Source organism: Cydia splendana, chromosome 9 (assembly GCF_910591565.1).
Source record: "Cydia splendana chromosome 9, ilCydSple1.2, whole genome shotgun sequence".
NCBI lineage: Eukaryota > Metazoa > Arthropoda > Insecta > Lepidoptera > Tortricidae > Cydia > Cydia splendana.
The window spans coordinates 15185981-15213196 of record NC_085968.1 but is presented as its reverse complement, the minus strand read 5'-3'; the positions used below and the strand labels follow the sequence as shown (position 1 = coordinate 15213196).

At 35.1% G+C, this 27216-nt stretch overlaps 1 protein-coding gene across 2 annotated transcripts; it reads right to left on the bottom strand.

Annotated features, from left to right (window-relative positions):
* Nucleotides 1–17054: 17054 nt before the first annotated feature.
* LOC134793619 (ras-related protein Rab-3) lies at nucleotides 17055–26157 on the bottom strand. 2 transcript variants are annotated; one of them, XM_063765243.1, is made up of 6 exons: nucleotides 25691–26157; nucleotides 22517–22623; nucleotides 22279–22396; nucleotides 21231–21349; nucleotides 20434–20605; nucleotides 17055–20038 (listed from the first exon to the last, which is right to left on the bottom strand). In XM_063765243.1, exons 2-6 carry the CDS (start codon nucleotides 22621–22623, stop codon nucleotides 19892–19894), a joined length of 663 nt encoding a protein of 220 aa, XP_063621313.1. In that variant the 5' UTR covers nucleotides 25691–26157; the 3' UTR covers nucleotides 17055–19891. The 2 variants fall into 2 exon arrangements, with proteins under 2 accessions (XP_063621313.1, XP_063621314.1); XM_063765244.1 differs by having other exon boundaries at nucleotides 25966–26157.
* Between the last annotated feature and the right edge of the window lie 1059 nt (nucleotides 26158–27216).

Below are 27216 nucleotides of genomic sequence, written 5' to 3'. Positions count from 1 at the left end.
AAATTGTCTAAAACATTAATTATATCTGAAAGTCATATTCCTAAGCAGGCGCCTTAATAGTCAATTGAATTTATAAACCTTTGTTCGGCCATTTTCTTAGCAGGACAATGAGGGTCACCTGTTTTGTGGTTGTTGGGCTGCTTGTAGTAAGTGCAGGTTGCGCATTTTGGTGGGTCATCTTTTTCCATGCACTCGTTTTCAGCGAGTCTTTGATCTCCGCAGTGCCCGCAGGTCTTTACTGGTTGCTTGCAGGTCTTGGCGGCGTGGCCGTACTGGTGGCAGGTCCAGCACTTCGTGACGATGGTAAAGTCCCTTACAGGGCATGATGACCAGTTAACAAAAACACGGTTTTGCGAAATGAGGAATTTACGAATGTGGGCTGGCACTTCAATGACGTAGTTGCAGGTCTCAGCATTTTTCTTTCCCGATTTGTGGCTCAGCTTGATAGAGGGCAAAAAAGTTTCCAGGGACACGTCCTGCAGCTTGTCGGCTAAATTTTGTTCAAATATGCAGTTAAAAACTTCTCGATCTTGAAGAGCCGATGGTACACCGATAACGACGATTCTGGGCTTACGTTTTTAGGGCTCGTCAATAGTATGGTCCGCAGAAGTTTTTTGAAACTGTTCCTTTAGCTTAGTTATGTCATCCTTGGAGTCAGATAACATTGCATTGTAAAAAAAATAATAAAAATACTTGCTTAAACATTTATGAAGGAGTCTATCTTTCTTAGCACCGATTTTAACTCTTTTAGACATGAAGTACCGTATAACGGGGTGAAAAGACACGATTTTCAACTTCAAGGACGATTTTCGCCAATAATCCAAACGATAAAAGTAAAAATTTTGATATAATTTTTTGAGTCTTGGTTAGTTCTTCAATTTTGCATTTGTGAAATAAATTTTTACTTACCCAATTCAGAGAAAATCAAAGAAAACTACCTATTTTCTCCATATCCTTATAACGGGGTCGATAAACACAAGAAAGGGATGAATAGAAATATTAAGTTTTAGTTGGCATCGAATTTGGTCATCTATTAAACAGCTATTTGACACAATATTATTTTTTCATGTCTTTTAACCCCCAAGGCGTGTCTTTACACCCCTTTGTTGTATCTAATCACCCCTTATGGCGTAACTACTCACCCCATATGCGTGTCGACTGACCCCTTTATCACGTAAAATTGCTTGTTATTAGTCTTTTGCAAAATAATGCTTCATTATAGAGAAAATTTGTGATATTATTTATTATTTAGGTACTACAGATACTATATTATCAGGTTAGCTAACTTTTACTTAATTAATGTCAAATCATTTACCGCTAGAACAACGTTCAGACAGGCTACATTTCTTACCTCGGCGAGACCTTACTTTAGAGTCAAAAAAATGTAACTTTTAGGCAGTTTGATTAAGTTCTTTTGGTATCAATGTAAAGAATAAATAGTCTACTATATACGCATTCCAAAAAATCTAATTTTTGAGATGTACGTTTTTAAATATAACAACTTGAAAGAAAAAGTTCAAAATTTCTCTATTCACCCGCGATTTCTGTTGACCCCGTTTTACGGTATAATAAAATAAGCAAGTATATTATATGAAACATAAAACGGTTTAACTCACGTACTGAACCATTTATATAATATGCCCGTTTTTATGATCGTATGACTCACGATAGTATAAACTTAAAATAAACCACTTTTAAACGTCCCGAAGGCACTGAATACTACTTGTATTAAATAAAATTCCGATATTAAAGAGTTCGCTTCTAACTTATAACTCCATACTTATAACGCTGTCTGGGGAATTCACTGAAAATGTCCAGACATCATTGTGAGAGATTCTAGGATGGGTTCATAGAACTGGAAATCGTTTTCTGAGTTTATGATTATTGTGTCTATGCTTAAAACGCATTAAGTGCTTAATTCTGTATATATTAACAGTAGTTTTAAACGGTGCCACTTGTTGATTTTTTAATGACGTCATAGGTCTGTATCTAATTTAATAGGTTAGAGGTAGCATCGCGAAATCAAAACGTTTTTTTCTTGTTTTCTTGTGATTTTCCGAACTTTTAACATTCCTACTTTGTGCATAACCTTCGCAAAGTAGGTACTATAACTTTGTAGTTATACATAGTGTGTACAGTCTGTGTGTGTGCTCAAAAATATCTGAACATGCACTTTAACGTCTTGACAATAAAGGTTTTGTAGATATATTGTGAACACATCGGCCGCTCCGATATATCTGATGGTGACTGGATATGAAATGTTATATAATTAACCTGTTATTTTATACTGATTTATAATATAATATATTCGCATTATCGATTAAAAATATAGATTTATCAAAAAAAAAAATATCCAACATGTTGAATAATAATGCGAATATATTGGATGGTGCAAAAAATATAAAATATTTTTGTTTGTAGTTTAGTTCAATTCACGCTCATTTTTAGGGTTCCGTACCTCAAAAGGAAAAAACGGAACCCTAATAGGATCACTCGTGCGTCTGTCTGTCTGTCTGTCTGTCTGTCTGTCTGTCTGTCCGTCTGTCACAGCCGATTTTCTCCGGAACTACTGGACCAATCAAGTTGAAATTTGGTACACATATGTAAGTTTGTGACCCAAATACGGACATGTAACGTAAACAAATGAATTTTAAACATGGGGGCCACTTTTGGGGAATAAATGAAAAAATGAAAAAAAAAATTTTTTCAAACTATATCATGTTACATATCAAATGAAAGAGCTTATTGTAAGGATTTCAAATAATTTTTTTTATAATTTTCGAATCAACAGTTTAGAAGTTATTCAAGAAAATAGGCAAAAAATGACCATTCCCCCCCCTTATCTCCGAAACTACTAAGTCTTAAATTTTGAAAAAAATACATAAAATAGGTCTATACCTATAGATGACAGGAAAACCTATTAGAAATGTACAGTCAAGCGTGAGTCGGACTTAATTACAGTTTTTAATCCGACCCCTACGGATTTTTTAAAGAGATTTCACTCACGTTTCACATAAAAAATACATTGTTAACAGTGCCGGATTACTTAGAGTAGTAGTTTTCTTAGAGTAATTGGTGATAATTTTCTGATAAGATAATCATTTTAAATATTTAACGGTCTTACCTACTTACGAGTAATTGTAAGGTCAAATTAAAAATAATGTTTAACAAAAATGTTAAATTGAGAGCTAGCTTAAAGTTTTTTGTACTCGTCGACTTTAATGGTTGAATTAATAAAGACTTTGTAACCAATAAGCAAAACAAGCACGTGCTTACGGCACCACGTTCAGGGAGGGCACCAAAATGCCAGGTTGAAAAAGGTGAACAAATTTTAAAATTAGGGACAGACACATCGTTTTTACCACACGATTTTTTTAGCTGTCCAAAAGCTAATTTGCAAAAATAATGGCGCGTAATTCTTTGGGAAACAATCGGTAGCAGTAGAAGAGTCGTGATTACATGCATAGATTCGATTTCAACCCACTCTTTTGCGGTTCGGCGTTAGGTCTTATGCGAGGCCTTCTGCCTTACGGCAAAGTTGATCTTCTGCCTTAATTACACTTGGGCGTGGATCCAAATCCAAGCTTTCCTCTTTCGCAGCTGGGCCTACTGCCTTTCTCACACTTCGCCAATTCAATTCCAAGCTCTCTGCTTTCTTGCATATTTTATGCATGAAAACAACCTCGCTGAGACCCTTAAATATCGAGCCCTATGCGAAGCTAGGCTGATAGAAAACTGTCCCATCCCTTCTCTGTATGAAATTCTGGATTCGCGCCTGGTTGGGACTAAAACTAAAATTGCGTTTTCATATCGAAAAATTTTCGCGCTCGCTTCGCTCGCGTTTTCAATTACTTTATAAGGTATGATAAAGGTGACATTCGGGTGGCGACTGCAGCAACATTACTCTGTTGCAACGTTACTGCTGCAGTACTGTCAACTTCCGTGATAAAATGATGTGACTGATTTCCATACTAAAAGTAAAAATGTACAACTGTCTATCATATTGCGTTTTTATATCGAAAAATTTCCGCGCTCGCTTCGCTCGCGTTTCTATTACTTTCTACGCTATGATAAAGGTGACATTCGGGTGGCGACTGCAACAGCATTAGGTACTCTGTTGCAACATTACTGCTGCGGCACTGTCAATTTTCGTGATAAAATGATGTGACTGATTTCCATTCTTAGCTGTAATGCGGCAATGAACTTCTCTCAATTTACCAAAAAATCAATGTAATCTTGATGACCCTAGGGAGAGGGGGCACCTAGAAATGCTTAGGGCATCAAAATATCTTAATCCGGCACTGATTGTTAAAAATTGTGTAATATACGGAACCCTTGGAACGCGAGTCCGACTCGCACTTGGCCGGTTTTGTGTTTATTAAGCCAATACGAACACACCCCATAATTAACATTTATAATATCCGAGCGTTAGTGAGCACACCCAAACTTTACTGTTACTAGTATAATAAAGTACCATGATTACACTGTCATAAAATGTAATTTGAAACTTCTATTACCTACATAATCACTTCAAATAGGTTGTTAGTTCAATTCCGAAAATATTCATTAAATATGGTTATAAGTTTATTTATAGATCTGGATTAATTATGAATCTGATCTAATTCATAACGTGTCCAGCGTCCAGCGTGGCAACGCGGCGAGCGTGATGGGCACCTTTGCATCTGGAAGGGCGCGGGACGGGTTGTTTGATTGAGTTCTCGGTTGTGGCTTTATTCAGCTTAGTTTTAATTTAGTTTAATTTAGAGTTAATTTATTAATTGATCGAGTGTGTTTAGGTATAAGTTTTAATTTGTAATAGGTTTAGTTGTATATTGTTAAATAATAAGTAAACATGTAATTTTATTAGAAAAAAAAAAAATCATAACCTGTTATTAAAATCAGAATCCGCCTGTATGCTATTTGATGTTTTATGAATACAGCTTGCAAAGCCGTACATATTTACATATTAATACATGTATATGTACGTACATCGTATTAGAGAGCCACCAGTAACAACTAGGCTCACACGGTGTTTAAGTATTGCATGGCTCATCGCCTTAGCCCTTGCCACCATAGATATAGCTTACCACAGACTCTGACAGGAATTCACATCTGATGTATCAAATTTATTAGGGATTAGGAATTCAAAGGATGCTTAAACTTCGTAAGATCGTTTCAAGTTCTATTCGTATAAAACAGTATTTCTTAGCTTAAACATAAAAATTACTACGCCATTTGAGGAAAATGATTGAACATTAAGATAACAAAAAAGGTCGTACCAAAAACTTTCAAGGAATGAGATCAGCAACGTCTTGTTTTTAAAGATCCAAACCGGCTCGGCTATTAGAGAAGAAAGGTCATGATCTTGTTTGCATAAATATATGTAAGACCAATAATACACACCAGATTTTATGCTGTATCGCTTGATCTTGTCATATCTGGCGGCTTAGCACGGTCGCGTTTTTATCCCTTGTCACCATGCCTGTCACGTTCTAACAAGTATGTAAGTGCGAAAGGGACGCGCATAGTGATAGTCGATAAAAATGGAACCGTGCTGAGCCTGCTGTTATATAAAAGCATAATAAAATCAAGAATCTAATATTTTAATCTTGTTGTTTATAAGATGACATTGCCACAGAATAAATAATAGTACTACCGTACAGAAAGGAAACTTCTTACAAAACCGAAGTTTGACAGCGATTCTGGGACGAACCATGCTGTCCCTTTCTAATATATGGCACTATCCCTTTCGGCTATTTAGGGTTTTCAACATTTAGGGTATTACTTTATCTGTGGTCGTACACGCAAAGGGACGTCAAGTTGTGCCAACCCTAATAATTGCTCGGAGCAATGCAGAGCCGAAAATGCCCGAACGCTCTATCTTCCTACCCCTGACATTGCAAAGATATATTACACAAAGTTATAAAATAAGATTTGTTGTACACAATACTTCAATAACTTTCGTAGGTAGTTTCATAAATTATATCCGGCGTGTACACGCACGTGTCTATGCAGGGAGCCAGAGCCATGCTGGATACATATATTACATATCTCGTGTGGCTCAGCCTTCATTCTACATAATACTTTTAAGTGAATATATAATGTTAAGTGAAATTCGTAAAAATAATCTATCAAGCCATTTTCGTCAGTAGAAAAAGCGGCGAATTTAAAAAATGTAGGCGCAAAGGGCTATCGTTCCATAGAAAATGTTAATTTCGCGCCCTTTTCTACTACTGACAAAGTTGTTTGACAGACTATAGATATAAAAAGTCTGAACCAATAAGCACGTTAATTTCGTCTTAACCTAAAACTGGCTGAGAATGCCAACAGCAAGGCCGAGACAATCGAAAAAAGAAATGTCACTATAGTTTGTTATGTCAATACGCGTCATATCATATTTAATAAAAGTAGGTAATTTTATATATATTAACAAAATGTATACGTAATACAAAATGTGTACTTGTGAGCGTAAATTCCGGAAGAAAATATAGTTTTATTTTAGTTTATAATGTAATTTAACCAATAAGTATAAAACGTGCTGCTAAACACTACGAAGACTGGACTCATCTACCTATACGACATCCATAGCCGGCGCCCTTGAAGGTAAGTGTCTCTTCGCTCATAATTAATTTACTTTCTTAGCTATATGGCGCTTTACACACCCTGCCTCTCTATACCTATACAAAAATCTTAACGCATTTATCAAGCGTATGTATGTCGCCAGCTGTGTGCTTAATATTGTCGCATTTATTGTGCGATAAAGGAAGATATAATGTTTTACTCTACTGACATTTCGTTTTTAATCATGTGATACATAAACATAATCTATTGAGACTGTTGGTGCTTGCGTGCGGCTTTTACTCTTAAATCAGAAGACGTATTAGGATCTAATCCAGGATCGTACCAATGAGGTCTTTGAAACTTAATATCATTTGATATTCAGCAGTTGCTTTTAAGAAAACATCGAGTACACCGAAATTTTACTTATATGTTGAAAAAACTAGCGGAAAATAGACGTTAAATCGTACAAAGAAAACTAAAAGTTTCCTTGAAAATGACACAAAATTATGACCGTCTTGGCGTCCTCGCTTTCCAACTCCGTACAATTTTCTCTGCTTGTAAGTAAGTACTTTTAATATTTTATTTCTTTGAAGTAAAGTCTACGAGCTCGATCCGGCACTGAGTCAATAAATTTGTTCTGTAAATTATGTAAGGTTTACTCGGCTAATTCCGAATGTCGAAAACTGTCGGATAATTCCGAAATTCAGATGAAAATCACCCTTAATTCCATCATAATAAAAGTCTCTTTTCGGAATTATCCGACAGTTTTCGACATTCGGAATTAGCCGAGTAAACCTTACCTAGTTATACACAACTTAATGTATTTTTGTAATCGGGTTGACATCATGTTTTGATCTAAAATTAATTTTGAATTCTGTAAATCGAAAGTGTAATGATGTACAGCATGGAGAAAAATATAAACTCTGACTATTTAATTGAAATTATAAATGTGATTCTTATTATTTTACCTTGGTTTCACGTTTTAAAGCGCCCCTGCCTCAAAATTGCTTTTTGTGCGTTTAAATTTGGTTCTAAATACCTACCAAGTTAAACTGTAAAGTTAAAATAGTCCCTAATGAAAAATATTTCACGCGACAAACTATGACACCTTTTAAGCTAAATATTTTCGTCAAAGAGCAGTGGTGTTTACGTGTTTTTTTTGCATACATAACTTAATAAGCAGCCGACGTCGCGTCGCATCGTCGACTCTTTTTATTTTGTAAAAAAACTTAAAAATGTATTTAACGTTACGTAGAAGTGGTTGCAAACTGAGAGTTTGAATTGTTGTTACTCGTCTTTGTCGCTTTATATTATTATTATTTTCTTAGTATTATTTTTTTTAAATTGGGGATTAATAAACATTGTGGAATGTTGCCTAAGTCCATATTTGTTATATGGTAAAAAAAATTAAGTATGAGTTAAGATTATGCATCTTTCCTAAGATACACATCATAAAATAAAGCGTAGTTTTCTTACTTTATTATACATATGTCTATATATGTGTTCGTGTGTTAGTGAGTTATGTATGTTATCTATGGATTTAAGTAAGTATTAATTATAGGGATATACAGGGTGTCCCAAACTTATGGGACATGAAGGGGAAGTACCTTAAATATCGTAGATAGTGTATTTTGCTCAAAGAAGACTTAATGTTATTTTTAAAAGTTAGTAATTGTGCATTCATAGATTTTCTAAAAATTACTTGCTTCGTCTGGGAATCGAACCGACTTAAATGTCAAAAAAAAATCACCCTACTTTTATGATGCCAATCGAAAGAATAGCTAAAAAATAATAACTCTGCTTAAGTAACATTGTATTTTAAAAGAAAGGAACAACGTGAAATTAATCATTTTAATCAAATTAAAAACATACATGAAACTGCCGTAGTCAATTAAGTGGGTATTTTTTTGTAAATTAATTAATTAAATGCTCAAAATGTGATCCCTCTTGTCTTACGCAAATCGCCAATCTTTTAATGAGTCCGCTGCCTGTTGATTTTCTTATCATTTTATGACGAATTATTTCTTCTTTTGGGGATACGTGAAAGATATGCTATATAAAAAGCGATACGAGAACGTGGGCGAGTTACAAACAGAATTGTGCCATATCACATCGAGTGTTCACCATAAAATGATAAGAAAATCAACAGGCAGCGGACTCATTAAAAGATTGGCGATTTTCGTAAGACAAGAGGGATCACATTTTGAGCATTTAATTAATTAATTTACAAAAAAATACCCACTTAATTGACTACGGCAGTTTCATGTATATTTTTAATTTGATTAAAATGATTAATTTCACGTTGTTCCTTTCTTTTAAAATACAATGTTACTTAAGCAGAGTTATTATTTTTTAGCTATTCTTTCGATTGGCATCATAAAAAAAGGGTGATTTTTTTTGACATTTAAGTCGGTTCGATTCCCAGACGAAGCAAGTAATTTTTAGAAAATCTATGAATACAGAATTACTAACTTTTCAAATAACATAAAGTCTTCTTTGAGCAAAATACACTATCTACGATATTTAAGGTACTTCCCCTTCATGTCCCATAAGTTTGGGACAACCTGTATATCGCATGAATTGCATCGTATCATTGCCTAGTACCCATATTACAAGCTTTGTTTGGTTTGGAGCGACGTCGATATAGAGATAAGGAGTCACATAGGTAATTTTGAACTGTTGTTTATGTTTATGTTTTTTACCTTTTTTATAGCTAAAACATATTATGTAAATATCAATATTATTATGCCCAATATTTTTTGGATTCGACGACATCAACAAATATATACGCGTTGATAGGCCCTAAAAGCAATCCGATAAACCGAAATGCTTATAATTCTGCATTAAAATCGGTCTAGCCATTCGCATAGCGAGCTTACAACCAAGTGAGGGTACTTAAACCCCGCATTTTTATAGATGTTAAAGATGGATTCATAAAAGTTTACGACTGTTAACTTTCAAGCTCGGTTATAGCTGAAACCGAGATTAACGCCTACCTATTACTTATACTCGTATTTATCGTTCTTTTATTGACAATATTTGCAATATGAAGTAGGAGTTATAGTATAGATATATATAAATAAAGTAAAAATTATGGAAGTAATAAACGTGAATGGAATAAACGTGATTTAACCCCTCGTATGCTTAGACAACGAAATATCATCAAAACATATTATGTTTTGATGATATTTCGTTGTTAGATGCTCAGTACCCGGTAAACTATTTGATCATCAGAAACATTTCTATCAAAATTTGTGTTCAAACAAAGATTAGGATTAGGATTAGATTAGGAAGACAAAAACGCTGCGATTTTGTAGGACTATATTAGTAGAATTGAATTCAATCAGCAATTTACTAATACAGTTTCAATGCTAGTTACTCGATACTGAAGCCTGTATTGTAATTAAACCATTCACAAGTCAGGCTTAGGCCCGATTCAGCTATCGGGTCTCAAATGAATTCGTCCGACTGACGCCTCGTTTACATTAGTCAGGCTTTGTCCTGGATAATCCGACATTAATCAATGCTTTCCAACCGGACTCACCTAATTGTGTCATTACGAAATACACAATAAGAGCGGTTTCGCACTACGTCCGATCCGAATCCGATCCGAACCCGTGAAAATATGGGCCTAGAAAACTCGGACCGAATTCGGATATTCGCTTACGCACTAGTCCTATCCGAATCCGTGAAAATATGGGTCTAACTCGGACCGAATTCGGATATTCGCTTACGCACTAGTCCTATACACTGGATGCCTGCCGCTTCACGTCACCCAGCCACATACCCCCCCCGCCCCGCTGCCTCTCTGCTCGTACGCAGCTCGCCTTTAACTCGGACGCAGTGCGCGAGTGTTCATACAAATAATACTACTTCGGTCCGTCAAAACTCTTCTCCGGAATGGAGATTCTAGAATGACGGAAAGAAATCGGATGACGGAGATCGGATATAGTGCGTAATTTACCATAGAAATAGTTCTACGGCTACAACGGACCATATTTTCACGGGTTCGGATCGGATTCGGATCGGACGTAGTGCGAAACCGCTCTAAACCATATGTCCCTTAATAACATTATTGTGCTATGGAAACTTAATTTTAATTACAGGCGAAACGGGCAAAGTTTGATCTCATTATTTTACTCGTATACATCAATATATGTTAACACGAGATTACATGGGCAATTTGAATTAAAGTTGTACCAAATAGTATTTTGGTCGTAATAAATAGACCTTTCGCGCATGAGAGGAGGCCTGTGCCCAGCAGTGGGACGTACTTATATAGGCTGAGTTATTATTATTATAAATATAACTTTGGATAATACCAATATACCTAATAAAAAATATAAAACACTTTTTTTTAGATCATTATAATTATGTTCTTACTACTTAAGAATCACGAGCTCTTTCAATACCAATAGGAGAAAAAAAAAACCAAAAATTCCATTCCTTCTATTCCGTGAAGTCTATGAGGAATGGTAAAGGTATGGAAGAAAAAACTTGAAACAATTTTTTTTCTCCGATTAGGATCGCGAAATACATGTCATGATTCTGAAAAACAAAAATAACGTAAACACTACCAAATGAAAAAAGTAAATTGGGATCTGAAAAATGGATGGCTGTAGCTTTATTACTGAACGCAAAAAAGGTTTTTATAAATAAAATTGTAATCCGCAGCGTTATGCGGTTTTGATTAAAATGTGCTTAATCGTTTTAATTAACTGTACAAACAGCAACACTCTTAATTGTCCATCGGAGGACGTTATGCCTTTTGTAATAAGGTCCACCGATGGACAGTTAACAGTGTGGGCGATGGTACATAGACGAGAGTAGATTATGCAGTGCTAGGTAACGAGCATAGACTAGTGTTTGTAGGAACTCGAGCCTCCGAATACAGACTCCGTCATATATTTTCTAAGTTTTATCAAAATACTAGCAGTAACAAACTAAAAAAACCGGACAAGTGCGAGTCGGACTCGCCCACCGAGGGTTCCGTACTTTTTTAGTATTTGTTGTTATAGCGGCAACAGAAATACATCATCTGTGAAAATTTCAACTGTTTAGCTATCACGGTTCGTGAGATACAGCCTGGTGACAGACGGAGGGACGGACAGCGGAGTCTTAGTAATAGGGTCCCGTTTTACCCTTTGGGTACGAAACCCTAAAAAGCGTCATTGGTGTGGTGTGGCCTTACCCATGGATTTTACCGGAAAACATATATTTTTTTGAGTTATCTGAAACGGATTGAAGTCTCTACAAAAGCCTCGAGTCTCTAACAAATTGAAAAGAACTTTGTTTCGACTTAATTTATATGAGTCTGAAAAACACAGTCGAGTCTTAAAGCAGAGGACTCAAACAGACAGATCGAGAAGTCGATTCTGTTTTAACAATTTGATATCGTTATAAGACAAGATGAATACCTCATCAAATATTTAAAACGATTCTGTATTCTCTGAGCTCGATTAAAACGCACCCGCAGAATTTGATAGGTAGTTAATTAAACATAACCATAATTTTCCTCGCGTTATCCCGGCATTTTGCCACGGCTCATGGGAGCCCAGGGTCCGCTTGGCAGCTAATCCCGAGAATTGGCGTAGGCACTATTTTTATTACTAAAGCGACTGCCATCTATCCTTCCAACCCAGAGGAGAAACTAGGCCTTGTTGGGATTAGTCCGGTTTCCTCACGATGTTTTTCCTTCACTGAAAAGCGCCTGGTAAATATCGATATTTCGATATACGTACTTAAGTTCCGAAAACTCATTGGTATATACGAGCCGGGGTTTGAACCCGTGACCTCCGTATTGAAAGTCGCACGCTCTTTACCGCTAGGCCACCAGCGCTCGTCGTTGCTACTTTTTTGGCGTTTTCATCGCCGTGGTGTGTTACAACGCTGGCAGAGTATTGTTAACACAACATTTCGTTTTCATTTCTTATACTAAAAAATAACCCAACACACTCATGTATTGATGTAAGAGACCCCGCAACGGGATTAATATCAAAACAGCAAATCATTCAAAAAACCTGAATACGGCTCCAGCATTTAATAGTAACCCGTATATTTCATGTATACGTTCTCGCATTAGTAGGGTACCCGGCTGAGTGACACAAACTGATTACCTCGGTTGCCTTCGTCACGCGTCAAATGGGACGCTCGACAAAAACACGGAATCCCAATTCGCGTTATCAGCTTTTTACATAGAATGAAAATTTTATGTATATTTTATTAGATGCGACGTACGAGAGCGGAGTTGATAAGTTGAGTAATTTGTTCGAGATTGAATGTGGAGCTAGAAAAAATCTCTACCCGTCAGCGTGACAAGGGTGATAAGGTAAACTGCTGTGTAATGGGAATGGGTTATACTAGCAGTGTAGTCGTTACATAAATTAACCTCATGTTCAATAAGCTAGTAACCTTTGTATTCTAGTTACATGAGGTACTAAATCTTTATATTATTTTACTCAACCGCTTCCTTACTAAATTTACGACGACGAGTAGGTAAACTTCTAATTTTAAATACCGTTTTCAGTTTTTTATCTTTTATCTTGCGTAAAATTGATTATTTATTTATTAGTGATTTATTAAGAGCCTACTCTTATCCCACTGCTGGGCAAAGGCCTCCCCCCTCTTTTTTCACTCGTCTCGGCTTAGTGCTAATTTTACCCAGTCTCTCAATAAGGGCCCCAAGTTATCCCTCCATCGCCGACGACATCTACTGGCTCCTTGGTTTGACTCGTGGGGCTCCCACTTCGTGGTTATCTTCGCCCATAACTCAAAATAATGAATATTTTTTATATTCTTTTGAAAATATTCTATAACGTATCTCTTTAAATACAAAATTCAGTTATTAATAGCTTAAAATTTACATTATAGTTCTAAAACTAGTTTGAGCAGAACAAAAGGTTTAGCAGATACGGATATTATGAGGGTGGTGAAACCCCCTGTCGTTTGTTTTATCCTTTGCCAAATCATGTAGCTACCAAACGTCAGTTACCTGCGAATCATAACTTATTTCCTTTTGTCAAATACAAGCTATACCAAAACCGAGACCTCTATCAAAAGATTGAAATGGATCACGAGATATCAACCTTTTGATCGTGCGATCCCTCGATCTCAATCTTACAGGATTTGAATGTCGTTACCAAAATCGTTGGAAATGTATCGGGTTGTGATTTTTTTTTACATTTTTGGTTTACGAGTTACCTACGATCCAACCGTAACCGGTAAATGATTTTGATTATATAATGTACAGAAGTAGTGCATAATTATTTTCCATCGTAATTTCACGGAAACGCATGAACGTGTCTTGCTCAGTCAGTCTCGGTACCTACTATAAGTACTGAGGTTGTCTGAATTCACATGACAAATACGAACTATTACCAAAAAGAATAGATAGTATAGAGGGTCCTGTCATTGTAAATTTTGTAGTCACTGTAAATTTACTGCCATCTATCGACACACGACTAAAACTCAAAATAAAAACGTATAAAGTTATCAAAAAATGTGTATATATGGATAAATGATTTTATTATTTTTATATCATTTTGATCCATGTTCATTCACTGATATCTATCTGTTAAAATTGTTACATATGAAACGGTGTCGTCACGCCATCTAGCCGAGGATAGGCTAAAGGTGTGTGCGGCATCTATTCGAGGATGACTTTTACTTGAATTCCGAGGCACCTTTTTTCCTTAGACTTTATTCGTCTTATACGAATTTACATTGCTATTACGAACGTTTTCGAGAAAATACGATGGAAAACAATTATACACCATCACTTTTAGAACAAATGATAATTTTTACATTTACGCCATCTATTTCAAAAAGATTGAACTAGGGAGTTATGAATTCCTTGACAATATTGAGTCTGTTGCAACAGTTCTTATAAGCCTAGCAGTCAGGGTTGTAGTTCAACAAATGTCCCGCGAGATGCCGTTAATACACGTTAGTCACTAATAAAATATGTAAATTAATTTTATTAATGTGTCAAAATTTGTACAGTCAACAGTAGAAGTTGGTAAGCGGGAAAGGTGCTCAAAATGAACTGCACACATCTTTAATGTTTAGAAAATAGGAGCCTGTAGAGGTTATTTTGAATGCCTTATCCACTTAGCTAATTCTGCTGCGGACTATACCTACTGCAAAATAAGGGTTATTATAAAAAAAAAAAACAATTATTGATAGTTTTTGGTCGGAAAATAAATTTGAATTGATGATTCCTTCTCGAGAAAAATGAAAAGGTATGTAGTTGGATCTAAGATATTTCACGTACCTTCCTAATTTATTATCCGTTTAAAAAAATACCCAGAATCTCGGGAGACATATTGCTACAAAGAGTTTTCACAAAGCAAATAGTGGCAACGTAGCACTTGTTATACTTACCTGTTTTTATACATTTAAAGTGTTAACGCGACAACAACCCTCGGCCCGATTCAAACTTTAAGATACGTCAGTTAATAGATCTACAAACGATATGGATTAGATATGTCAGTGTCAAATGTGACGTCTCTTCAAACAAAAACGTTACTTTTGACACTGACGCATCTAATCCATGTCGTTTCTAGATTTATTAATTGACGTATCTTAAAGTTCGAATCGGGCAGCCTCTCTCCTTTTCATTGTGGACTGAGCTTCGACCTTGATTTGAGAGCATCCTTGACCCAATCGATCGCACTTTGCGACCTACTTATTGTAACATCATTCTGGATGAGATAGATACATTTCTGGTTGATATTGTGTCCTTTTCTGTCTTAACAATAATTATTCGATTTTAAGTCAGTGCTGACCCCGTGCTTTAGCGTCAATTTATGTACCGATTACGCAAGTCTAAGTCAGGAAAAACCTAAAAACACCACCAAATTACATAACTTTAGTGTCCTTTCCAAGGATGTGTCTCTGTGTTTTCACTGGCATAAAATATGATACGTACTTAGCATACGTCGGACTCCAGCGGGCATTTTCGTGGCATGTCAGAATGATAGGTAAGGTTCGCAAATCAATCAATTCGCTTTCGAGTATTTGTACTTAGTATTTGGTACCTAGTATTTACTAGTGGCTCTGTGAGCTGTAGACCTCGCGAGCAGAGCTTTAAATAACATGGTGCTAAGAGCTTTAAATATAGTAAATTAAAAAAAAAACAATACGAAATTTATGTGTAAAAAAATACAAAAAGTTATAATATCACAGCATACAATTACTGGGGATCGAACCCAGACCATCTGTGCAAACAGAAAAAGCGAACGTTTACAAACTGAGCCAAATTGTTCTTAGATGAATTGACGAAATTTAGCTACTCCTTCTGATATTAAAATTAGTTAAAATTAAATATCAATACCTCCGAAACCAGCGAAATAAATTTTCTGAATTTTTGGCCATTTAATCTATAAACATATCTCAAAAAGAAAACACTCGTATGGTACCGATACCACTATTTGTTTAGGCGCGAGCTATCACGACTCCGCCATTTTAAAAAAATTCAAAAAACCGGACGAACAAAAAAATTTTATTTAGACATAGAATCCAGTCACAAAATTTCACGAGATTCGGTTAAGAATTGCGACCTGTAGAGGAGAACATCCGGACATACAAAAGCAAAATGCTCCAGTCGAAACGTAGACCTTCGCTACGCTCCGGTCAATAATGTGAAATTCCAAATATCATAGCAACTAACTGCGTTATTTATAAACGTACTTGGACTACACATAAGTCAAAATGGCGAAACAGTTCGTTTGGCTTTATCCGTCACTCAGACAATTGCAGCTGTGAGAAAGGAACAAAACAAATGAGTTAACTGGGCATGTCAAGTTCTTGTTTTTTAAGTGGCCACTTCAGTGGGCTATCAGTCATCACTTCAAAGAGTATTTACACATTAAAGATGAATAAATGATAACGGGTAACTAATTTAATTAACTATGTTATAAATACTAGGTACATTATAATACTCGTAAGTTAAGATTTTTTTGTAAACCTTACCTTGCCCTCAAACTGCCCCCTATAGTCCGACGTTTGGTACTTAGTATAGGTACCTAGAATGCTGCGCCAACTTTATTTATTACCCTTATAGAGGGAATTAATATAAAATTATCAGGACAAGGAAAGTTAGAGGGACTGGGTTAGTTACATTTGACACGACAAAACAGGTTTTGCATTTACGCATTTTTTTCACATGTCGTTAAAGTTAGACCAAGAAAAGCCTGCAGCGATTTTGATAGCCCACGCAGTGCAAGTGTTAATTTTACGTCTTAATTTCATAGAAGTTTGACGGTTAAAATAATATCTGCAGACTTTTCTTGGTCTAACTCTAGCTCTTACATATATTTTGTCTTCTTTGTGTTCTTTTATATTTTCTGTTTATTTACGATATCATTTATTCCTGTGTTATATGAGTTATTAGCCTCAAGCTCATACCAACTTACCATATAGGAAGTGGTCGCCGTCTTAGGAATAGTGATTATGCCTGTATACAAAAATAAATAATCATTGAAACATCTGAATATTTAATAATTTATATAATTATATTCGTGAATCTTTTACACGGGTGTATCTTTAAATAATTCCTTTAACACACAACAAATATTATATAACATACAATTATGAATACTACTAGTTTAATTCTTTCCTGCAGCTTATCGAGTCAAAATTTGTGTGAAAAAACGTTCATTAAGTTTATATATTCTGCAAATAATACTTAAAAATAGTGAAAATATGATGGTTTAAATATTATTTGCTAATCAACACGATCTACTAAAGCCTGTCACTACGATATGCCTCTTTCACGCCCTGCTACAGGACTCACACACACTGCTAGATACGAAACGTCTACTGTTATATTAAGCCCATTTCCACCGGCCACGCCACGCATTAACGTGTGGAAATTATCAAATTATATCCATAGGTACAGTTTTTTTTTTCACCAAAATCATTGCCTTTTAAATGACTAGAAGGTCAAATAATTATTATGTTCTCTCTGCTAGGGTAAGGTTTAAATCCTGAAGAGTGTTCATGCTATGCAGCCGGTCAAAAAGAGCATCTCCCACTGCTTAAATTTATTTTGATGACCTTTCCCGTCGTAGTTTGTTGGTAGGTAATTTTATTAGTCAAATTGACACATGCTGTTTTATTTAATTAATATTTTTAAAACTCAGGTGTTGAAACAGCTGATGCTAGATTATGTTAAAAACATAATCCTTTTTATCTATTGATAATTCATAAGAATCATAAGATGAGATTTAATTGTAAGTTTAAATTAATTTAATTCTGCTGTAGACAATCTCTATTATAGTTTCAATAAATTTGGCGACGTCATATATTTTTTTTACAAATCGCTTTTCCAAGCAATCGAAATATAGTCATCTAATGAAGTAGATACGTATTTTTAATAGTTCGGTTTGACCACATCAAAGAAATTGATGACTTATTCTTAATTAATATCTAAACAATACATGATTAGTTTCTAAAAAAATAAATGTGCTCATGTTTCAACATAACTTGATATAAATCGTATTGTCTATGTCGCCTACAGATACAGCTAGTTGTAATTTTCACATGAGAGAAACACGCCGAATACATATACATACACAATACTGTGAGATCCGTCCATAACGACAATATGAGTGAGTACGTTACTTATAAAAAAACATGTTATAAAGACACTAAAAAGCTAATGTAATATTAAAAACGTTACGTATAAGTAAACGATGGATGCACAGCTTTCGAGAAATGAAAAGTGCGTTGTTCAATTTGCTCTGTCATGTTATGTAATGTATTTGACATTTTGTAATTTAAAATCTGTACTCTACAATTTTAAAGAGTACATATTATATATTTACTATACCCAGTCGTTATAGACGGTTTTAGTATCGATATAAATTATGCAATGAAAATAAAGGACACAACTAAAACAATGTCTTATCCTAACGACAGTGGTTAAATAAACACCTATATTTAGTATTAACATAGCGTAGTAACAAGAATACAAACAGATTTATATAGTACGTAGATATAATACTATACAATAGTTTATTTTATACACTGGTTAACGTATTTACAAAGTGAACGCTAAGTACAAGCAATCTGTACCCGATTTCCGATTAGATTGCAGGCCAAAATAAATTTTAGCTACAACGAAGTCAACAACTAATTTAGCTACTTATACATAAATGTTGAATAAAGTAGCTATGCTCATTGCTCCAAATGAATAGTGGTTGAAAAAATAAGCATTAGCAGAATTTTAATAAATGTTTACTAACATTCGCTAAACTTTAAATGCAAGTTACAATTTTGGGTGTAGTTTTTGCCCATATTACAATGAATGTACCATCTATTATGAGACACGGTTATTGTTCCAAGCGGATTGTCAATCAGTTGATTTATGTAATGATCAATGCAAATATAATACGATTATCAAATCTCTAATTGTTTTATTCTCGTTGTTAACTTTAATAACCTTAAAACAATGTTACATCGCCATACACAACGTTTAATACAAGCTAAACATAAACAGCTAGACATAGTCAACGAGAGCAAAACTAATTGAAGGGAACCATCAGGCGGTTAACAACTAGCTATAAGAAGTATCAGATCCCTACTCCAGCTCACAATATATATAGCTACCTAACACCTATAGATAATCAATAATATTATATATAGATACACATAAGTTTTAACATTTGTAATAATATTAGTTTTCGTTCAAATAAGTGTTAATTCTATGGTACTCGTAGGTAAGTGTTAAAATCTAATATGTCCTGTGACAAATGATGTAAGTAGTGGTTAAAAACGTCATAATTATGGAGCCGTAAGGGGTTATTTTTTCAGTTTAGGAATACAGAAATGTATAACATTGATTTGTAAATTAACTATATTTTTTATTTATTCTCTCCTCAATATTGGTTTACTTTTTGGAGAGAGCTTTAAATAACTCAGCGGACAAAGCACTCGTAGCAGAATATTATGTGTACGTATACGAAAAGCGTTTACAGAATCAGATAATTTTCAACGGTGCTAAATAATGCTAACGTTATGAAACAAAACTAACGAGTGATTGATTGGTCCTATTGCCTGAACAAGGTCGTGTGAGTTACATTCTGATCGATACGAGTAACTTCTAGATGCCGTCAGAATAAATATTCGCTTTAACAGGCAAACGACTGAGCGGTCGCCAGACACCTCGTAAATGTATCGGCTCAATACAAATTGGATTTTGTGCACGACGATATTATATAAATTATATTGACTTATTAGTTTTACGAGCGCGTCTACCACGAGTGCTAAACGCTACAGATTCAACAGCTCCTTCACAAGCCATAGCCCAGTTAAAATTGACAGTACATTAACAGTTACAGTTGCTGTTCGTGTTCCCTTGAGGCTGCTCCGTGAGGCGCTGGCCGCGGGCTCCTCCTGCAAGCATGGCCGGCTCAGAGTCCAAGCTCTCTGACATTTTGTCGCAGATTATGTCCACCAGGCGCTCGAACACAGACTGGCGAAGAAATTTTATGATTAAAACAATTTATTATACAACAAAAATTATAACATCTAAAATGAGTTATATTTGAAATCCCTTACAGAACGAATCCCTTAAAAGTACTAAAATATAAGTCTAGTTGTTCTTGTCGTCGGTTCTGCATAAACAGTAGTAGACGGTATGTGTCATTTCTTGTTAAGATCCAAACAAAAAACCAGTGTTATACTAACTAAGCGACACAATCAAGAGGGCCCATCATTTAGCCTCTAACTGGAGGTCCATTATTTAAAGAACCTGGTTAGCAAATGGCCATGATTTTCAGAAATGAAGGAATGATTACAAGAAATGATCATTGCAGGTTCTAAGAATATAACCATACAAACAAAGAAACAAATCAAATTGAAGAGTACCTTAACATTGATGTTCTCCTTAGCACTGGTCTCGTAGAACTCGACGCCTAGTTGCTCAGCTAACTGCCGGCCGCGCTCCGCGCTCACCACACGCTCCTCCTCCATATCGCACTTGTTGCCCACCAGGATCACTTGCGCATTGTCCCATGAATACGTCTTTATTTGCGTCACCCTGTAAAGGTAATAATAATAGTAAACAACCAGATATATGTACGTCTACTTGATTAATGAATGAAATAAACACCTCGGCGCTCAAAATTTCTACTTATCGAATTCTATGTCAAGTCATGTCAATCAACAATCATTAATGGTCTCTCTTCCTGTTTAATACCTGTGCTCTTTTTGACCAGAAACGAAAGCGATTTAAACGAAAGATAAAATATACATAACTGCCCTGATTGGAATTGGTCTACGACATCGTGACAAACTGTCTAATAGGTTGCCAGTAATTAGGTGCCCAAAGTCATGACTCAGGTAAAAGGCCTCGGCTTTCCATAGATTTAAAAATATCAGTAAAAAAATCGGAAAAGGTCTTTGATCCACAATAGTCCAGCGGTGTTATAAATAGCATATTAAATATGCTTTACTTAATGAAATATCAATTGGAAGCAGTGTGATCAACGTTTTATTCAAAATGAAATATCAATTACAAACGCCAAATGATCACAGGATCAAAGCATCATTCGAGATCGACACCAATATTGTTTAAAAAAAAATCGGAACCTAATAAGCAATATTGTTTAAAGTGGAATCTGGATCCCAGGATGAGAAAAGTAATTTTTATAAATGTGACTCACCAATCTTGCACGCTGTTGAAACTCTCCTCATTGGTGATATCATACATGAGGATGAAACCCATGGCTCCTCGATAGTATGCCGTTGTAATAGTCCGGTAGCGCTCTTGTCCTGCAGTATCCTGGAAGATTATAGTTGAAATTTAAGTTTATTAAAAAATGCCAATTAACTTTAAACTGGATTTTCCTGAAATTTTCCAACGCATTAGGTATCTCATTATTATGTACTTAGGTAAAATGTTGTAGACAATTTTGCCTAAAATCTACGTAATTATATCGTAACCGGCTACTAGTTCTTAAAATTTTCCACATAAATTCTTAGCTAACTAGTCTCACTTTACTAACTCAAAATAGCTTAATAACTTTCCATATTACAGATTAAATAGGCACACAAATCCCACAGAGATTCTGTAAAGGTTCAAGTAAATTTTCGACCCGCGTAACTTTTCCAACAAAATTTGCATAATTTTGTATTCTCCTGAAGGTACTTTTCTTTTACTTCCTTTAAAATCATGTCATCCAAGCACTTTATTAACATAATAAATACGGTATTAAAAGTTTTTACAGGCGAGATTAAATTATTAAGTGAAGGGCGACAGAAAAATAGATGGCGCTATCACTGTCATGCCGTTGAATTTTAATGCAACAGAATAAAAGTTTCTTTTCCACCCCTCCTTGTTACTTTATGTATTTTTTTTATATGTACAGTTGCAATCGTCAGCTATAATTAATTTATAACTTTAATAAGTGGTTCTCCTTCGTTATTGGCCTGCTGCTGATTCAACTAAGTGGTCTTGACATTCGAAATGATAAGAAACATAGTAAAAGTAACTCGTATGCTGATTAATTTGAGCGCTTTGCTTAGTAACTTCTCATAACTTTATCGGCTTATAATTTCTCAATCATTGGAGTGCTTTCAAATTTCCAATTCCAAATGAAAAGTATTTAGTCTTTAACTAATCGAACGTAAAATTATCTTGTCAGAATGGGTGCCTTTTGTCCTTGGTTAACAATCTACTAGGTATTTTTATATTCTCAAGCTGCAACTCACCCATATCTGAAGTTTAACGCGTTTGTCGTGGCGAAAGACTGTTTTCACCTTGAAATCGATCCCCACCGTCGATACGAATGCTGATGTGAATGAATCATCCGCGTAACGGAACAGAAAACTGGAACAAATTAAATACAAAATACAGCATTAAAAAATAAAGTCCTCTTAAGATCTGTTTAAACATACTCTTTGGTTGGGTACTCGTAGTTCAGTAAAATTTTAAGATACCACTACACACCTGGTTTTTCCTACAGAACTGTTGCCAATGATGAGGAGTTTGAACATGTAGTCGAAATTCTGATCCGACGCGTCTTTCTGCCATTTTGGGTCTCCACCACCAGCCATCTGAAAAAATACCTCGATAGAAACTAGATAATTGTTTAAGTAACAATTATGTTAAGTAGTGAATAGAATCAGGCGTTACTTTGCGGAAATCCATACTAATTAAAACCAAAATATTACTTTGCTAATCCGCGAAAAGATAACGTGCTAGTCAATCAGTGCTAACCCGTTATACTTACTTGCGTATTTTTACATGCAATTAATATTCCCACCCTCCCACCGCAAAAATAAATACGCAAATAAATATAACAAACCACCACCAAAAGAATAAACCTCGACACGTGTTTCGCCTCTCTACGAGGCATCCTCAGGAGTTGTTGACGGTCTGACGCCCGGCAACGGAATGACCTGTCTAGAATGGTCGGCCATATTTATACCTTGACCACTCCCCCTACCGTGCAAGTGTGAGTGAGATGGAAAAATTCGTAATAACGGCGATGACGCAACATTCAATTGTTCGTTAAGAATCATGCCCCTATTGTTGTACCTAATTATTTCCAGTTGTTCCAGAACACCCAAACGCAATCCCTTTTCGCAAACATGTAAAATATCAAAAGAATGATTCTCAGATAAAGTGTGACCTGTATCTAATAAGTGCTTTGCAAAATTGGACTTCTCTGGATGGTTATGTCTATATGACGCAACATGCTCTTTATACCTAGTAGTGAAACTACGGCCCGTTTGCCCCACAATAAAGTGCAATAAAGTGTATGTGGGGCAAACGGGCCGTAGTTTCACTACTAGGTATAAAGAGCATGTTGCGTCATATAGACATAACCATCCAGAGAAGTCCAATTTTGCAAAGCACTTATTAGATACAGGTCACACTTTATCTGAGAATCATTCTTTTGATATTTTACATGTTTGCGAAAAGGGATTGCGTTTGGGTGTTCTGGAACAACTGGAAATAATTAGGTACAACAATAGGGGCATGATTCTTAACGAACAATTGAATGTTGCGTCATCGCCGTTATTACGAATTTTTCCATCTCACTCACACTTGCACGGTAGGGGGAGTGGTCAAGGTATAAATATGGCCGACCATTCTAGACAGGTCATTCCGTTGCCGGGCGTCAGACCGTCAACAACTCCTGAGGATGCCTCGTAGAGAGGCGAAACACGTGTCGAGGTTTATTCTTTTGGTGGTGGTTTGTTATATTTATTTGCGTATTTATTTTTGCGGTGGGAGGGTGGGAATATTAATTGCATGTAAAAATACGCAAGTAAGTATAACGGGTTAGCACTGATTGACTAGCACGTTATCTTTTCGCGGATTAGCAAAGTAATATTTTGGTTTTAATTATTATGTTAAGTTGTTTAGTAAGTAGTAAGTATACGATCAAATATTATTAGCGATTCTGGAACTACTCTTCGAACCCTCATAACTCAACGCTACCTAAATTCATTACCAACTAAGAAGTACCTAGAATTTAGTACTCATTAACTTTCAAAATTAGAATTATATCCTAACACTACTAATATGATTATCACGAGGGGCTTAATTTTACATTTTAAAGTCAATTCAGGTGGAAAACCGTCGTTTTCTATTATTGAAAGAGGTCGATTGTTAAAAACCTATCAATCAATTACACATTTTACATAAAACAAACAACACAAATATCAAAATATTAACACCTCTCCTCCAACAATCTCGTGCTCGTCAATAATTTTTGCATACATTGTACCGAATGACAAATTGTACCACCACTTCAACTGTTTATGTCCTACTAAACACAAGTTCAGAACATAACCCGTTACCCATGCCTATACAAAGCCATCATTAAGTAAAACGCAACTTTATTATCCGTAGCATTAACATTCAAATAAGCCCACATCGGTGGAACATTTGTTTGACACAAACAAAACGCCTTATCTCTAAAAACCGTTGTAGAAAAAAAAATTCTACGACCTGTGCACAAAGACTAGATTAGTCTAAACATGTACTCAATATAAGTGAGAATGTACTACTTTTACCAGAATCGCAGATAATAAAAAAGTGTCGTCACATCCTTTGCGATATGGGCGCAATTTATTTTGGCATAAACAGAATGTTCCACTAACTGTAAGTATTGGTTTTTGTTTATAGGTTTTTGTGTAGGAGGCAATTAAAAGATGGGAAGAAATATGAGTTCAAATGTCTTTCTAAACGGTTATTTTCTTCCATTCAAATTTTCCTTAGGTATATAAGTGCCTTATGAGTTATAAAATAAATAATGTTGGTTTCATCAAAATGAAGGTAAGTAAGGTAGGCTAAATAAATAAGGAGATTAAAAGATTAAATTTTATAACATCACTAAATAAATATTATTAACTAGTTAATTTAACAAAGGCTGGAATCGTATCGTATATATGCTAATTAGTAAAAATACGAGCCAGTCATTATTAACTATGTAGCTTCCACCCGATACCTTGTTCGCGTAAAAATTGTTTAAAACTTTCAGTTTGAGTCCCTTACGGATTGAATTAAAAGCGAATTAAAAAAAATCCTTTCTTAGAGCCTATTTTGCAAACCTCCGCAACATTCGTATAATATTTGTTTCAAATTTCAAAGCCTTTGCTTATCTTTATCTAAGAAAACTGACTGACGCTTAACTTGGTGTTGATAATTAATAGTTATGTGTCAAAATGTAAATTAGTTACGAGTCGCCATTAGCTCTGTCGTATTCTATAAATAGAATGAAAGCCTTTTTAGCCTTTTTAATTTATCCGTATTTTATGTAAAAATTTCAGACAGCGCAGTTGTTTCTGACGTCGGTAAAAATAACTGAGTTTAATTACTCGTAGTAAGCTTGCTTCATTATTTCATTCATATTTCATTCATCTTATACGTAGATATTTATTTGTAGTTATTATTCTATAGTTAGGAAAAACACATTTATGCTTATCAGTTACGTGCATAGAAATAAGCCTGCTCAATATGTATAATTTATATAATATTAAATGTATATTTACATTTCTCATATCCCAATCATATTTTTAAGTTTAAACACTTTTTACTTTAACATTTCGAAAATGAAAAAATTCTACATGTAAAAACATATTTAAGATGCTTCTGACCATCATTACAAACCTTATATTTGTTCTGCAGTAAATGGTAATATTATTTTTTTATATCGCTGTGTACGATTTGGTGTAACAGTGATCCGCTGCTGTAACTTTCGCACCACCCTTTGTATCTCCAACAGCTTATTGATTTCCCACCTCGTCCCACTCTCCTCACTTTATAAAATATTCTACGATAATGAAGTAACTACAACAATTATAACCTGGAGCACGGCACTAACAAATTCAGCGAATTGAAATATATAAAATCGATAACTTGATAATTTTTATGTCGTAACTCACTTGTATTTACACACTTCCTAAAACGGTGCTTGCGGAATATTGCTTTATTTTTATTTTATTTAATAAATGTGCGTTTGTGTCCAAACTATTTAATGTTTAAAAAACGAGTTAGGGATAAGCAGTGAGACGCACTCACAGCTGTTACGTCCGCCGAGTTCCCTATGACATGGGGAGAAAAAAAGATGGCGGATTGTTGCGCGCGCACGGTGCCCGCCCGAGTAGCCTGTCAAACTCCCCCTCAAACAAATCCGGATTCAAATATGTACCTACGCTCAATAATAAACTTGATTTACTTACCAATTTATTACAAACATACACTTTAAACACTTAAAGATAATTATTTTTTATTAAATGTAGAAAAAATATTTAATTCAGCTAGTAGATAAAAGAAAAAACATGAACTTTGTAAACATTGTTCGGTCGACCAATTGCTCAATTAATCCAAAAAAATGTCGTCATGTCGAGGCAGTAGTATAGTTACATATTATTATATTTTAAGATGTATGGAATTCACGGGACACTGAAAGGCTATTTTTGGAAGCAGGCATCTTCGCAGGCGACAGCTAGGTATTAGATTTATCAGCATACTTATCTACAAAGGTGAAATCCTTATTTCGGGGAAATTTTATTATCCGCTTCAAGTGGGTAGAAAATGTACCTTTTTACCGTTTGTGGGTTACGTTTAAAAAAAGAAATGTGTCTTATAAAAATAGCTTAATTTACATGTAAACTTCAGTATATTAGATTTACTAGATGTGTTAAGTTTATTTTAAATGGACAAACTCAACCTATTAATATATTTTTAAGATTCATACCTAGAGATATCTATGATTGTTTTTATATTTAGAAACGTTTTTCATTATGTTTGCAATACATTTCTATATGAGATAATTGATTCTAATTTCCAGTGTATTTTTTCTTGCTAAAATAAAGTAAACCTACAATTTCCTGGGACTCGAGTAAACCGAGAAGCAAAGCTGCCGCTGGGTCAGTCGTACAGCCCTTGACTGAAGCCTTGACCCATGAGTCCCCTGACCCAGTTACACGCAGCTACATACCTTTCTTTGATTTTTTTGCATTTGTTTATATACATTCCTCGCATTTACATTCAAATAATACGTGCGATAAAGAAGATATGGGGGGCGATTTTTGAATTTCGACCGTTCGGTTTCGTGTATTTTGTTCAATAATATTTCCACTACCAGGCATTTTAATTCTACTAATATAATTGAAAACGAGTGGTCAATACCA